General features: G+C 39.4%; 1 protein-coding gene across 3 annotated transcripts in view; it reads right to left on the reverse strand.

Annotated features, from left to right (window-relative positions):
* asic2 (acid-sensing (proton-gated) ion channel 2) overlaps positions 1-14728 on the reverse strand; it is a 456853-nt gene extending 442125 nt beyond the window's left edge. Inside the window, exons 1-2 of one of the 3 annotated variants that reach the window (XM_082176414.1) lie at positions 14642-14728; positions 11130-11749 (exon numbers count right to left, since the gene is read on the reverse strand). In XM_082176414.1, the coding sequence (XP_082032540.1) occupies positions 11130-11749; positions 14642-14696 (675 nt within the window). In that variant the 5' untranslated portion in view covers positions 14697-14728. Of the gene's footprint in view, positions 1-11129; positions 11750-12791; positions 13313-14641 lie in introns of those variants that run through there. The other 2 variants (XM_082176415.1, XM_082176416.1) reach the window with 2 other exon arrangements.
* Positions 14729-17599: the final 2871 nt, after the last annotated feature.

Consider the following 17599-nt stretch of genomic DNA (forward strand, 5'->3'; position numbering starts at 1 on the left):
CCCCACACACTCTCCAATGTCTTTTACTTGCCTTTCTCCACTTTCTTTGTCTGATTCCAGCAGACATTAATGTAAGAGTCTGAATTGCCTGTCCACTTGTCTTTCGGTAGAAGGACAGGGAAGGAATCTCAGCTCTTTTCAATCAGTCTCTTTCTCTCACCACTGTGTAAAGGTTCTCTGAAGACAGGCAGAATCTACCCATTAAGACAACCTCTCTCCTTTTTCCAGTCGCAGGCTATTATTAGCACATCACATGAACATGTATATTGCCTGACAGCTGCAAATTAAGCGCAGTGTGCGGATTTAAAAATTGAATTGAATTCCATTTTACCTGGCAATTACAAAAGTATAGCATGACTCAGTAGCTCCCTGAAACATAAATAACTAATCTGAATCCATATCTCAGAATAAGAGACTACAATATGAGGTCCAAAGAAATCAGAACCCATGTGCATGTATGGTTTCATAAGTTTGGACTTTAACAAGCAAAGTTCAACTCATGTCCAACTCATGACCACTGAACTGCAACTCATTACTTTCCTCATGTCCAAGTTGAAATAAACATAGAATTCTTACTACGTCTAAAATGGATATGAATTGAGCTTCCTGAAAGACACTAAAAGGACTCACTGTAAATCTGATAAAAAATCGTTAAATTTGTCATTCCTAATAACAGCCCAGACCTTCTTTAACTTCTAGCCTACACTAAATAATGCTTCATGGAGCAGTAAAAAAAAAAATTTTATTTGACACAGTGAAATGTTCAGAAACATTACAATAGGTGGTATAGAGCGCAGCAGCATACCAATAATGCTGTTTTATAGAGCTGAATAAAAACACAATGTAAAAAAACACTTTATACGGTGCACTGTGTGCAACAGAGGGCGATTAAAATAAAGCAAGCATGCATTTTTCATGACTATAGCCGTGTGCGTGCTTTAGGCCCCACTTATCTTTTAAAGGAAGGTGTGTGTGAGGACTGTATTTAATTTAGATCTGATCTCCAAAAACTCTAATTAAATCCTATTTGTGAGGTTATTAAAGGCAAAGAATCATCTAGAAAACAAAAAGAGCACAGCTGGATCTGTCTACCTCACCCTTAGGGGACTGATATTCAAGCAAGTTAAGATTTTGACAAAGTGCTGGTTATTCTAAAAGGCCAAACAAAGGAAATGCTAAACTCAGCTGGATGAACACAATGTGTGTGAAGATAGTCCTGAATGGCACATCATCTTCAAATCAGCAGAGATGTGATCAAAGCACAGAGAGCCCTAATAAACAAACTAGCATGTATAAAACTGTCATTACAACGTTGCTGCTACAAGGCCATGAGAATGTCTGAAACACAAACAGCACGAGAAGGGTCTGGCTGCAGACCTGCACTTGCACTCCCAGACCTGCACGCTCAGAGTGCTTCCTCTGCAAGTGACGTCACTTGAAATCGACGCATAGGCCTAGTGTGGTTCGTGTCGGAATTTAGAACAGCTCCCGATGTCGTTCAAAAATCGTTTCTGTAAGTATATACATATAAATAAATATATATCGTCGCTGTCGGGCGGAAACCTCGTATGTCCAAATTTTGACAATTTCATATTTTTTTCACAAACCGATGCTATTGGTCAGTCCCCACGTGGTTCAGTTATTTTTACAAATTATTAACCGATCTAAAGTGTTGTAAATAGCTAGAGAGCAAATCTCTTAACTCTATTGGACACTTCAACAGTCTGAGAATCCTCATAACTCCACCTCTTCTTCACTCCGCGGCGGGAGCCTCGCGGCATTTTGTGTCCTCAGGATTGAAAGTCACAACGATTAAGAAATCCTCGTCGAGCAACACGTAAAGCAAGCCTTAACTCTGATTTTATCTGTGTTAAACTATGATATCAGTTACTGATGTATTTTAAATGTCTACTTATTACTGGGCTTATTATACATGTGCATTGAAGTTTTAAAATGTATCTAATATAATACTTGAATTGAATTAAATGTTTTGGATACCAGCATTAAATTATTGTTTTTATTATTATTTTACTGACTCGAAGTTTGCACTGCGCATGTAAAATACCCCAAGTAGCAAGGTTTTATTTATGGGAGAAAAAAGGGCTGTCTAAGGTTAATGGCGCGGAGTAAGCCTATCTTTGGATAACTCGGTTGTTTTTTTAGAAAATAACGAGTGAAAATAGTTAGGTTAGATACGTTTGAGTAGGCCTGTTTTGTTAAAAATTGATAGCTGTAATGCTTCAGTGCAGAAGGAAGCCCATGAGCCACGAAGGTAAGTTTGCGTGCAGATTAGGCTAATTTCCGCCTATTAGACAGCCTAGTCACCTCATCGTTTTTTGTTCTGCTTCACTTATAGCTCTTAAACCTTTAAAATGGAGTTTAGGAAGATGTATGTAACCACAGTCGTTAGCTTCGGTTTACTATTGAAGCCTTTTCTCGTGTCAAAAGGCTGAACGCGACCGCAGACTTTGATGAACACTGCTGGCAGCAGCGACGTCTGTGTCCGTTCCATTCTAATCAATGACAGCGTAACCTCGTATCTCCCTGCTCCCAAGTCATAAATCTCGTATCTCCGATTAAACATGATTTTGGGGAAATGTTGTTAATGTTGGTACACAACAGTATATGATAGCAATATATGGTATAATACCAACTTTAACGATACAATGTTTTATAACAAAAAAAAATATGCAGGTTTTTTTATTTCCTGAAAAAATAAATAATATAACATAATATTTCGATTAACGAAAGCTGCAAGATATAACTTTTGGGGGGAAATTTCGGTGGCGTTATATCACGCAAGTGCTTTAACAGCGTCAATACAAAGCGAATGAACTGCTGGAAACATATTTCCGGTTAATTTGTGTTGATTGCAAGTGACGTCACAGGCAGAGGAAGGAAGCGCTTGTGTCTGACCGTTCAGGTCTGAGAGTGCAAGTGCAAGTCTGCAGCCAGACGCTATTGAACAGCACAGCACAGGACATGCAAAAAAAAAAAAAAAAAAAAATGCCATTGAATTAGGCTTTACGAATTTTTAATTTGTTCCCTTGTTTTTTGGAAAATGTAGAGATGCACCTGTTGACCGGCCGTAAACCATGCTGTTTTTGCTTTAAATCTTAAAATTACACAGTCTAATTTAAATAAAAAACAACTTCTCAATCAATCAAATTTATTTCAGGAATACATGGCCTCTCGGCCCATAGTTCCACAAAGTCACAATAGCATGACAGATGCTCTTTTCTTCATTCCATGATCCAATGCCAATCTCAATGCATGCTTCAACTCACAAACCTGTAACATATCAATACAAACATAACCAACAAGTGTGAGATCACCCAAATATTTTCTGCCGCAGGTCCATGTACAAAGAACAATCATACAAGAAATGCTTCTCGTCTTCAATCACAGAAGTATTAGTTACAATTATTACAGATTCTCTCTGTCATTGGTACTCCATCTACCTGTTTCTATAGCTAAACAGTGCTCTGAGCATCTGAACAAGAACAGAGATCGTACCAGCTGTATGTTATGTATAGATGCAATGTAGCTGTCCTGTACCACCAAAGGACTTGCATTGTGGATATATTCAACTTATTTTCTAAAACTGATGTGTACCACGCATTTTGTGCTTTTTCTCTCAATCGCTGATTCAGAATAGATGTGAGTGTTCTTATATCAGCTACACTTTGAGCCTAACAGGCACTAGAGAAACCATAGAAATACAATAGAACTCGAATGCCGGAAACCCATGTTTTTCTACCTACTTCATCTAACTGAAAAAGCATATTATAACATTTTCTTGGATACCGATAATTAGACAGGGACACTAATTTTATCCAATACATGATACACCTTTTCATATAGGTAGCCTAGTAGACAATGCAAATCTACCCAGATCGCTCAAAACAGAACAAAACCACTTCTCATGCTATATGTGTGTAGGATCCTGATTAAAATACAGTTGCCTCTAATTTCAAATGGCTACAGATTTTTGTTATTTACATTTTTGCCACAGTTAAACAATATTAAACTAAGGGATCAAGGGAAGGGATCAAATTAATAAAAAGTGGCCATAAATAAACTACAGGAATAAATTCTTAATTTCTTTATTGTAAAATATGTGTTTTTTTCCCGCACATCATGGTATGTAGATCAAAATTTATTAGATTTCTAAAAACAATGGTGCCTCCACACCACACATTCATGCAGAAAAGTTTAGTTTAAACTCTACTAACCCAAATAATCAAGGTGTAGTAGGAACATGGCTTTCCAGAAGTAGAAATAAGTAACGCTGCACTAAAGAAATCTCTTGCAGATAGACCTCTTATGCTTGACAGTTAGAACCACGTACAATTTATTTAAGGGTAGGCCTATGGAAAGAGAAGCCTGGAAATCCAGACCCAAATCCGAAAGATTAAGGGTCTGGCATTTAGTAATGAAAATCGCCCAACTCGAGGGGCGGCACCAAGCATGCATTTGAAAATCTCACTACACGCAATTGGATAACACTACGACCAATCACAACAATACACAGGGTGACGTATCCAGAGCCCCATATGCTTAGCTACCAGTGGAGCTAGTAACTGGTAGATTAGACTCTTGCCGTATCCGGTCGGCAAAACAGCAAAAACGTCCTTCTTGCAAAGAAACGATTCGAGCGCCGTCTTCTGTTCCTCTTTTAGATAAAAAGCCAAGTCTAACTCGTTCATTGAAGCGGCCAAAGCCGTTTCAAACAACTGGTGTTCATCCATAGCCATCTTGCAATGTTTACTAATGACTTTGAAGTCGCGGCGCTGTTGTCATCTGTTTAGCTCGCCTCTATATCAGATACACCAATGTGATTGGTGCAGCTCAGCTACAAGGTCATAGTTAATGAGCATCATTACACAATGCCAGAGTTACTCGCTGAGCAAATTCAAATTGTCCTCCTCTCGCGAGAACTCTGGATTTCCAGGGTATGGAAAGAATTGAATCAGTTTGAAATAAAGCAGTATTTTTAAAAGCACAACCATCTATCCAATCTGATGTTTAAGTCAGTAAAAATGTAAATGTTCTAAGGTTGGGAAAAGCACAAGATGTGTCAGCTGAAGACAGAAATGGTTGTTTTTATGTCCCAAACAGGATTTAGAGAGGCACAGAGCAAAAGAAATAGGAGATTAAAAGACAAACGCTTTTAAAAGTGTTTTTCAACGCACCAAACAGGAAGATGTTGACTTTGCAGGTGGCTCCTGAGAGCACTAAAACTTTAGAGTCTAGAGCAAAACCAAACATTGTAAATCCAGACAAGAGTCTTACCATAGATTTAAAAAGCACCCTGGAGCTTCCTCACTGGGCTATTTTCACCAGTCCGTTTTGCTTTGCAAAGCTTTTAAGCCTTTAGCAATTATCTGAGAAGATCAGAATAAAACTCAGGTGGAGGCTACAACAGTAAGCCCTTGCTCTTGTTTTACAAACAAGTAAAGTCATGGAGCAGTCCGCCAGCTGTTACAACCCAAGGAGTGTGTTAAATACAACTGTTGGCACTCTATAAAAAAAAAGCACTTTAAGAAAGCAACACATTTTCCCCAACCGACGACAGCATCATGCAGCAGCGAGAGCCCCAGAGCAGGGTCATTGCAGTATGTAAGTGAAAACTCAATACTCATGGCATCAACATACTACAAATGAATCACAGCAGAGAGGAGCACAGGGCACAGAGCCGCGTTCAAGTCAAAAAATCTCAGACAGCGCCACAGGGAAGCACTGTGACTCACCACATCTGAAATACACGATCGAAACGGTATAATTACGGAGCATTGATGTGGTCAATACACAATCATAGGAAGAATCAAAAAGAGGGAAATATTTACCAGCATGACTGTCCTCTCTCACGCTCTTTACTGAGGAGCATTGTGGGATGTGAAGGGAGCTTTTCTAAGACTTGCAGCTGACTTCAAACTGTTCTACTCCATTCTGGCTGTAGACGATGGTGATCGAGAAAATAATACAGAAGAAATAAACCAAACAAAACGGTTCATTTTACCATATTGGTTACTATCCGTAGATATTGAACATTTAATTGTACATTTCCCCTATTTTTACATCTAGATTATTGTTGCCGCCAATTAAAGTTTATCTTTAAAACATTAATAATTTAATGACATTGTTAAATGTAATCTTTAGCAATTTATTGTACTGTACATTATAAAGTTTTGAATCCTAAATTCACTTGTAGCATTAAAAAACAATTGACTTTAGTGTTTTATTTTAATTTATTATGACCAATTAAATAAAAGTGCTTTATTGGTTACTTGCCATAAAATTAAAATAATTATTGGCTTATCTGTGTCGGTCAGACTTTTTATATTGGTGCACCACCCCTAGATATAATTGTTCAATCAAAATGACGACTTCACATTTGCTCAGGAAAATAAGGACAATTTTTTTGTCACAACTCTTTTTTTTTTTTTTTTGGCAATGCATTTACAGCATTTGTGCAAAAGCATGATTGGGTTTGCACAGTGTAATTTTAATTTCACATGCAAATGGGGATGTCAGAAGAACAGACGCGGACTGGTAAATGTTGAGTCAACACTGTCATTCGCTAAGAAATGCATCACACAGTGTTATAAAGGATAGTTGATGTCGCACAGTCTGCCTTGGCTTTTACCCAACAGTGAAATTATTCCCGTTTTGCCTGTAATTTCATAGGAAAGTGTAGAAGTGACAGGAAATGACAGGTTGATGACTAGGGGGTGCAATCGGGAAAGGCTAGAGTCAAACTCAGGTCACCGGTTAAAAAAACTGAAAAGATGAACTAGACAGCATTAACATGTGATTATGAACACCAGTAACTAAATACTAATTTTATTAGCCATAAAAAAATAAAATAAAATTAACCTGTTGTCTCCAAAACTTAAAAGGATTCCCTGCAGTTTTCTGTCAAATAAAGCCTGAGAGTTTAATTCAACTGAATATATAAAGACATTGTAATTTTACTAGTCTAAAGTAAAATAATTGGTTAACATTTTCTTCATTTCGATTCCATCCTCTCTAGGGATAGATGACTCAGGCCATGTTTGTGCAAAGAAAGCACTGAATTAGAACGAAGAAAGTATGTCTTCAACCACGCTTGTGGAATTTGTGTTTCTACATTGTTTAGTGCTAGTCTACCATACATTACCACTGAATCAGCCCACCTGCAGACAGAATTCACACAGAATTTTATCAGGTCATGCCATGCCAGACTCACTCCTGCCTTTGATATCTGCTGCCGACACGTGAAGCAATCATCTTTCAAATTAAGGCTATGCTCAAAGTAAAGCAGCATGCACAGACAATTGATGTCCTCCTGTCTCTCAGTGTGTGAACACACGGCCAGTCGGTGGACAGAGGGTCATGACAATACAGCAAGGGCAATTCAGCAATTTAGACAGGATGAGCATTTGATTCATGTGATAATATGTTTGTTCTCTCTTTCTCTCTCTGAAGATGCATAAAGAGAAGCATGACTCTTTACAGCTTGACTATACAACTTATAACAATCTATTTCATTATACAGTTAGCCTATAATTTGAGTAGTAATAATGTTTATTTACCGATTTACCAGTACTTGAATTATCAAAATGTGATTTTTACCTCAAAAAGACAACCACCATTATAACACAGATGGTACAGAAAGCCACATGGTAAATTGTTCATTGTAAGTGGCCTGTCCAACAAAACATAGCAAACTCATACACATACACGGGGTCCGACACACAAAGAAAAAAAACACCATTAGGGTAACACATGACACTAAAATAGAGTTAACCAATTAAAGGGTTTTTACTGTTGCATTTTTATATATTTTTTGTAAATATTATTATTTTTACAGTGCATGCATCTCAAAGGCTGTTACTTAGCTGGTGGCAGCCCTGAAAGTATGTGATCATACGGTCATGTGATGTGATTAATAACTCTTCCATAAAAATACTAATTGGATGATGGCACCAAAAAGTATGCAGTCCCAAACCCACAGTAACAAGGTACTTTATCCTAAAAAGTCACATTGTATTGAACACAAGCTAGCTGAAGCAATCATTAAACAAACTCCCCTATAATGTCTCTCTCTCCTAAGCAGAAAGGCCAATACATTTTAGCAAATTGGTTTGTTTTGACAGTTCATTTCAACTAACCGGCTTGAAAAAAAATTTTTGACAGATTCGGGGGCCAGAAAGTCCCCGCATGGTATTTTGCATCTTTTTTTAACTGAAATATCAAGTTAAATATGGAGGTTCATTACTTTCAACTTAGTTATGTAAATTAAAATGTCCCATTAGTTGCATTTATAGTAAACTATCTGATCCACTGCTTCCACCTTAATTGAGTTCCAGTTTTTGTAGATATTGCTACATCGCAAATTCAATATATTTTGATGCACCCTTAAATTACATCAATGTAGGTAGCTACCTTTTGTTAGTTACCTATAATCTATACTATAACAGTACTATTTTAACCAGGAGATATAAAAGCAAGAACACTATAATACCTGTCTGCTGCAAACACTGATTCATACTGTACACATCATCAATAAAAACAAGAAGAGACAACACAAAGCAACAGAAAGCAAGTAGTGTGTGTGCGAGTTTGTTTTATGGTCTTAAATGTGCGGTTGGAAGCACTGAGAGCACACGTGTGGCGACTGAGGGGGGAAAAACAGACCTCAACCCCTGAGGAGAATTAGAGGCACTCCAACTGAGTATCACACCAGCTATCAAACCTCATCATCTCAGCCCTCAGTGTTGAGAAAAACACATTCTTCACACACAGCTGCGGCCAGCATTTAATTACATCTCCAGTAAACCATTTTTACCAGTCAGAGAACATTCTAGAGTGTCCTAGTGTTCTTGAAATATTTAGAGCAACAACTAGTCAATTACATTTCTGATGTGTAAAAGCAAATGGCTCTGTCTCACGACCATTTCTTGTTGTCGCAGGCATGCAGCTGACAGCTTCAATTTGTAATCAGCATATAATGCTTTCAAAGATACTTTGAAACAGTTTTGTTTGCGTCATTTGTGGCTAAAAATGCATTGCGAGGAGCTCAGCGAAAAATGCGGCTGAAGGATCAAGGGATATGCTGATAATACATAAAAAAAGATATTTTAATCCAGAATCATTAGCAGGCTACATGTAAACAACAGAATGAGATGCGTCAGTGAATCTCGTGAGGTTCACGTGAGGACCACTATTCACGGGGCATGCTTGAGTGGCTGTTTATAAAGTTGCTGCATGTGAAGAAAGTGTCAAATCAGTGGCTATTAAGATTCTGTTTCAGGTTGTGGTAGACAGCGACAGCATGTTGAGGCAGAGTCAAAAGTCTTAAACAAGCATATTTTTTGGAGAAATTCATAATATATATCAGAGTTACTAAGGTAGAATCTGTTCTGAATCCTTGTAGTATTTTGGAAAGAGGCACATTAGACATTCAAGATTCAACACATAATTAATCAGCCCATCACATTACATGAATATTACAAGAACAGTATCACAGTCAAGGTGAAAACAGCAGCACCTTCAGAATGAAAGCTATAGCTTTTCCAGCCGCACACAGAGTCCGAGAGTAGTTAATGGGGCAGTAACACTTCACAGTTCACCAGTGGTGGACAGTAACGAAGTAAATGTAATTCGTTACTGTACTTAAGTAGCTTTTTTGCGTATCTGTACTTTACTGAAGTATTTAAATTTGGGAAGACTTTTACTTTAACTCCACTACATTTCAAAGTCAAATATCTTACTTTTTACTCTACTACATTTTCAAAATCAGTCGTTCCTTTTTATTTATGAGTGGATAAAAACTTAACTGGTCAAACGAGCCACCAATCACAGTAGCCTACAACGTGCGTGCTTTGTTTTGAACTTGCCTTGGCGGTATCTACTAAGCGCAAACCAGAGCCGTTAAATATGAGAGTTGCGACCATAGACAGTATAAGAGGTTGCGACACACACGGCTCGTTCGACTTGAACCGGCGCTGCACAGACCGATCAGTTTATGACATCAAAGTATAGAGCGAAATCGCGAGAGCGATTGAAAAGCATACAGAGCCGTCTACTCGCTAATCGCTCTTGCGGTATTTTAATGTCATTCACCGATTGGTCTGTGCAGTGCGCCGTCTCAAGTCGAACAAGCCTACTGTGATCTCGCGGTCACGTGATTCGTGTAGCTCTCAATAGTTCCAAACAATTTGTGTTGCCAATGATTTTAAGCGGGGCAGAGAGCAGCAGCTATTATTGCAGCAATTATCGGTAAACTGACGCATAATGAACATTGCTTATTACCTTGACACTAAAATTACTTGCATATAATAGCTTTTTTTTTTTTTTGAGGAGTAGCAGAAACACTGCATTAATACGTTTTGGTGTTTAATTTTGTAGGGAAATTGGCTGCTCCCATAATGTAGTGTGTATATATATATTCAATGGCATTGTTCAGGTTTATGTGAATGTATCATAACATTAGGATGTTTATAATTATGACCATAGACGCTCGTGAAAAATATGTACAGTAAATACTGTAAATGTATTATACCTTATGGGAACAGTCCCCTTCCGTCAAAAATTAAACACACAAAAAATGTATTCAATTCAAATATATATATGACTAATTAATGTCATTTTATTAATAGATTTATGTGCCAAGAGTGACATTAGAGTCTTCACGTAGACTGAGTTAAGCAAGAGTCTTGTGACAAAAATTATAATAGGACATTATAGCCATAAAAAAATCATAGTACTTTGATACTTAAGTACATTTGAAGGCAAATACTTTTGTACTTTTACTCAAGTGAATGTTTAAAGGCAGCACTTCTACTTTTACTTGAGTAATATTTTACCTTGAGTATCTTTACTTTAACTCAAGTACATGGTATGTGTACTTCGTCCACCACTGCAGTTCACACCACAGCTTAGCATCCAGAACTACACCATCAGCAAGAATCAATATCATTTCTTTACAAACCTATGAAACAGCTCAACAACAAGGATAATCTTTAGAGCTAACAACACTGAGCCCATAATACTTTAGTCCACAGCAGCGAAACACACCTCTTCCAAGCCTATTGAGCCCTTAAAGAAATCCCTTGTGAAAGAAACATCTTGCAGACACTCACCGTTTTGAAGTCCTGGTAGCTGCACTCCTGGCCCTGGAAACGGCAGTAGAGCATCATCTCCTTCAGGTCGTGTCCCACTCGTTCACTGAACTCCCGCATGCTAAAGGGCTTTGGCCGGTAGTTAGTGAAGTTGGATTTCTCTGTGAGAAAGGCCAGCACATGGGGCTCGGTCAGGTGTGGCTCGGGGATCTGCAGGTGCACATCCAGCAGGGACAATAGTTCCCCGGCATGGTAGAGGTCATTCTGCGTGAGGCGCGAGAAACGGTAGGCGTTCAAATTACAGACAGTGACGGCGGGGAAGACAAGGCTGCCAGAAACCACAGCATCCACGCTGGTGACGTGAGGGTAGGAGAGGAAATAGGCCAGCCGTTCGGTACTCTCCAGAGCCAGTAGGACTAGGCTGGCCAGCAAGGCCACGCTCCAGAGCAGACGGCGCACAGTGGAGCGGTAAGGGGAGGAAGAGTAGGGGAAGATGAAGCGCAAACCATGCAGGGTGCTTCGGTGGGCAAAGGACTGCCAAGACGAGGGGCCTCCCAGGCTCCCCATGCCTCCGCTCTCGGTCTCACGACTGGCCTCGCTTCCACAGCCCTCCTTCAGGTCCATGGCTGACACGCACACACCTGCAGGTAGATCAGCACATAGTGATTGTCAGCTTAAACTCAGGCACCTTCTGGCATCTGATTCTGGCTAGATTTCACTTCATTAGAGTTTCACAGACACATCAATAATGTATTGTGAAATACAGTGTCTTTCTTGAAGTGGCGGGTTTGACACAAACATAAAGAGACACTGTAGACTTTATGAAAAAAGATAAAACTGAATGTAGTCACCACCAGTGAGAGAGGATTTATGTAACACGAACCCTACTGACCAAAGACACTGTAACAGTTTTAGACACAGATGAAAAAAGAAAAACAGAAAGAAAAAAGAAAGATAGGAATGTAAGAAAGGAAAGGGAAAAATAGAGAGGACTGTGAAAGAGATGAAAAATTTGAAGGAAGGAAGGAGAAAGAAACATGAAAAGGAAAGAAGGGTGGAATTAGAAAAAAATATGAGAGGGAAGGAAGGAGAAAGAAAGCAAAGAATGAAGAAAGAAAAACGAAAAACATTTCAACACTGACACATATGCTCAAACAGAGACAAATCAAGGTACACACACCCCCTGAAACCATAGTCAAACTGCCTCCTGTCCAATCAGAGAAAGCGACACATACACAGAGAAAAAGACAGGGTCCATTGAACACTAGTAGTCAGAGCTGCTCCTATAAATAAATATCAGGCTGGACCAGGATCACACACACATCACATCACAGAGCATGAAGGAAGAACAGATCTTGCTCCAGTTAAGCTGTGAGAGAGGGTGGCAATGGAGTGGAAGATGCTGCCCAGGGGTTTCCCTCCGTCTGTCTCTCCACCCACTCCAACACTTCAGCCCCTCCAAATCCTAGGATCCTCCCTCTCTCTACACAATCTCCCTCCTCCATTACCTTATTTTACATCTCTCTCTCTCTCTCTCTCTCTCTCTCTCTCTTTAACTTTCTCCCACTTGTTCAAGAAATGTTTTGAAAATGCCCAGAGCAAACACAGTAATGTTTTCCAAAGATATTTGTCTGTTTGGCAACATTGTATTACTTACAGACTTGCCAATAAAGCTATACTGACCTGAAATTGAAAAATATTACACAAGAGCTTAAAAACTATCCCATTCCCCATAAACAAATTCATGCACGTGCACACACGGTCACTGGACATCCAATGGCAATTCTAAGCACCTCACGTGCAGCCTAAGGACACAACATCCAGCCGTCCATGAGTGTGTGTGTGTGTATGAGAGAGAGAGAGAGAGAGAGAGAGAGAGAGAGAGAGAGAGAGAGAGAGAGAGAGAGAGAGAGAGAGAGAGAGAGAGACGGGTCGGGTCGGAGAGGGCCGGAGATGTTGTCGTTGATCCTGAGTCGACGAAGTGTGCGCGATCTTATCCCAGTCGCGCGCTTCCCGCGCTAGTCCAGACAAACCATCACGCGTCCGGCGCTTCCGCTCCTCTTCTCGCCGTATCCAAGCAAAAGACAGCTGAGCCGGTACATATGCGGTACACTAACACGTAAAACGCAAACTGAGGTATGGAGAGAGAGGGGCTCGTTCGCTCTTGCTCTTCGCGAGACACTGTGCACTCTTCCCGAATCCCTCTCTCGCGCTCGCTTTTCTCTCCTCTCCTCCCGCGTGCGTTGACACTCCTCTCCGCTTAGAGCGTGATGGATACAATAAGCAAATTGTGGATAAAAGCATGAACGTAGAAACTGGAAAGAATCAAACACGAAAATGGGGAGAGGAGGGGAACACACAGAGTGAGAAAACGAGAAAAGAGGGAGAGGTGACAGATACTGTATTTGGTGCCCGGCGGGCGACTATCATCACATTGAAAATGTGTAATAGAAACTGTGTGAGGCATCTTTAAGTTTAATGCTTGCGTCTGCACAACATTCAAGGCGCAAACACTTGAGTCAGGGGGGCTGAGAAAAGCAATAAGACTGAAAGAGATAGACAAGTAAAAGAGAGATATACAGAGAGAGAGAGAGAGAGAGAGAGAGAGAGAGATGCTACAAGTGTGTATTGTAATGCAAGCCGACAGGACAAAAGAGAGGGAGAGCGCAGGGACTGAGAGATGAAAAATAAGATGACAGCAAGAGCTGAATTTGGAGGAAAGTACGGATTTGCCAGAAGGGGATAAAAATAAAATGTAAATGGATGAGAGCAGCTGGTGAAGAATTTGATATATAAAAAAATATGTCATTCCTCCATGTCTGAGCGGGCGCCAGTGTAGAAGATCATTCTACAATACTTTTCGAATTTATTTTTCCTTCCATTTTTCCTCCTGACAGTCATGTAGTGTGACTCTTCGGAAATGACATCGTCTACGCCACGTTTTTCACGGCTCATCTGGCCGGAGACGCCAGACCGCATCAAGACAGCAGAGCCTGAGGAACTGGACGGCTACTTGAGCTCCCTTCACCTCCAGGGACGTGCAGAGAGTTCCTCAGGGGCAAGGGCTCAAATGTAAAAAAAAAAAAAAAAAAAAAAGGGGGGCGCATATATATATATATATATATATATATATATATATATATATATATGCATACATACATATGCTTTGCATCACAGAAATAAATGGCATGAAAAAGTATATTAAAATAAAAAAACATTATTTTAAATTGTAATAATCTTTTTCTGTATTTTTTATCAAATAAATGCAGGCTTGATGTGCATAAGGGACTTCTTTAAAAAAGTAATGTGTGTGCAAATTCTTTGACCAGCAGTAACGTTACTGTACTATCATACTATTGCTGCAAAATTATCAAAAATGTCCACCATTTCGCGTGTTGTTGTCAGCCTACACTTCACATAATAGGCCTGTAGGCCTGGACTTCATTTAACGATCTATGATAGTTTCATCAAGTGGTAAACGGTGTATCAATATGGATTAAATACAAGTGACTTGAATACTAACGTATACTTACCATTAATGCTACTTATGGTGCTGGTTTTGTGCAATACTTTGTAGTCAATTAACATCCATTAGTTCAACGACGCAGATTCAGATCGCTTCGTAAATGTAAAGTCGTCTGTCCATGTAATTCTCAAACGGTTTATGTATAAATTACCGGAAAATTACCGCTCCACTTCACATTGTCCAATGAAATTTGAACTTGTTGTGCCAGAATGACGATTGGTCAGTGACAATGACACATGACAAACAGGCTTCAATGAATTATGTAATATTTTAAAATATGTGTTATGTGGATTTTTAATTGAATCGACACACTACCTTTTATTATTGAAAAAAAAATGTGTTTGGTTTATTATTATTTTTCTGCCGTCGAGGTAACTTACTCGAGCCATATAAGTTACTCACTGAAATAACCATATTTGGTTCGAGAGCATCGGTTCCCGAGCAGACTGTGGGATACCTACGTTAACACTAGTGCATTTTCATTTTAAAACGCATAACTTTTGTTACGGCTATGCCTGCTGTCCACACACTAGTTTTAGACCCTCGAAAACGGAGACTCAAGATCGAAGCAAGACACACGCAACTTGACTCAAGTGACGCAACCCATAGCAACGTACAAATAAACGTGAATTTAGGCTACTTTAGTTTTGTAGACATTGTCATGTTAATTATAATCAAATGCATTTTGTTTTATTGATCACAATATTATCATTGATATTTGTTTGAGAAGGGCACTTTTGATTAATTTTGAAATAGGGCAGGGGCTCGAGCACCCGAAGCTTGTTTTATATTTCACAACAGACCATAAACATATTTTTCTTGTTTTTTAGTTGCTTTTTGGGGGGGTTAGTTAGGTGAGGTGGAGAAAATGTTCCTCTCTATTTCATTGCCCTTGACACCCATTTCATTCTCCCTCTCTCTCCTTCATCAGTCTCTCTGCCGCACACTTTCATTCCCTCATTCCAGTTCCCTGATTTTCTCATCCGTTTCAGCCCTGGGTACGCAGATGTGAGGAAAAGAAAAGGGGAACGAGCAAAGAGGCAATTTATGAACCTCTGCAAATACATTTACACAAAACGGGTTTACGGGACACACACACACACACACACACACACAGCTCTGATTCTAAGTGTGGAGAGCGTTTGGCACACAGATCAATAGGTGAGGCTGGAACTTTACACTGGAGCTCTGACAGCCTGTAATGACACGAGCTCAGTTAAAGCCATTTGGAAGAGTAAAGGGCATTTAAGACACAGTCATGACCTGACAGAAATAAACATACTGCCTGAAGCATCATGCCCATTCACCCGAATGGATATTAAATGCAATTTTCAAAAACAAATGATTGGTATCTTTGAAAAATGAACATGCACAGTTATTGTAGGTAGAAAAAACAAAGATCTCCATGAACAACAAAAACAGCTGCATTTATTGGATTAAAAAAAAAAATGCAGTAAAAACAGTAATATTGTGAAATATATATAATAACTGCACTGTAAAAAATTTCTAACCTCTCCAAGTCAAAATTTTCTAGTGACTGGTCACATCTACATTTTTAAATTGGCCCAAGTGCAATTCTTGTTGCAATAGTCTGTTAACATTGGCTCAATGAGAAATAATACGTCAGACTAATTGAAAAATTTAGATGTTATCAGTCACTAGAAATTTTTCACTTGGGGATGTAATTTTTTTTTACAGTGTGTGTAATGCCAAAGCAGCCATTACTCCAGTCTTAAGTGTAACATGATCCATCAGATATCATTCTACTGTCATGGCCAAAAGATTTGCCAGTGACACATTTTGTGGTTCTGAAAGTTTGCTGCTTTAGTATTTGTAAATTTTTTTTTTTTTTATGATTCTACTGGAAAACAATAAGCATTTCATAAGTTTTAAAGGCTTTTATTGCCCATATTCAAAACATTTAATATATGCGAGAAAAGAGTCAATATTTACAGTTGACCCTTCTTCATAACCTCTGCAATTTGCTCTGGCATGAGCTTCTGAGGCAAATCCTGACTGATGGCGATCCATTCTTGACTTATTAGTGCTTGGAGTTGATCACAATTGGTGGGATTCTGCTTGTTCACTTGCCTTTTGAGGATTGCAGGTTATCTATTGGATTAAGATCTGGGGAGCTGCCTGGCCACGGATCAAAAATTTCAATGTGATGATCTCTGAGCTACTTCACGATCACCCTTGCTCTTGCAGGATGTTTTGCTACCATTCTTTATTCATGGCAGAGTTTTTTTGTTTTGTTTTTGGCATGAAGCCCATTCCCTTGAATAAAAAGCAGCCCCACACATGGATGGTCTCAGGATGCTTTACTGTTGGCACGACACAGGACTCAGTAGCGTTCATTTAGTCTTCTCCAGGGGCTTCATATGAGAAAATAACCAGCTTTCTGCTGTCCAATCCTTGTAGTTTCTGACAGAACTTCAGTCTGTCCTATATTTCTTGTAGAGAAGTGGCTTCTTTGCTACCCTTCTTGACTCCAGGCCGTTGTCCAGAAGTCTTGACCTCACTGTGTGAGCAGATGCTCACTCACACACACACACACACACACACACACACACACACACACACACACCTGCTGCCGATACTGAGCAGCTCTGCACTGGAGTGGCGACATGATTCTGTTGCCGACTCCTCAGGAGGAGAGGAGACTGTCCTGGCGCTTGCTGGACACTGTGGGACGTCCTCTTCACTGCAGTTGAACCAATCTAATTAAAGTTCTTGATAATCTGTTAAATGGTTATTTCAGGTGCAAAATTCTTTCCAGCAATTGCCTTGCATGTGAAGCCATTTTGATGCAAAGCGATGATGGCTGCACATCTTTCTTTGGAAGTAACCATTGTTAACATAACATCCCAATGATTGGAGGCACTTTTTCATTCCCTTTTATTCCCTTTATAGTCTCTTCTTAAAATCCAATCAAAATGATACTGACTAGAACTCATTCACACTT

This window comes from Leuciscus leuciscus (genome assembly GCF_965113295.1).
Source record: "Leuciscus leuciscus genome assembly, chromosome: 1".
NCBI classification, from domain to species: Eukaryota; Metazoa; Chordata; class Actinopteri; order Cypriniformes; family Leuciscidae; genus Leuciscus; species Leuciscus leuciscus.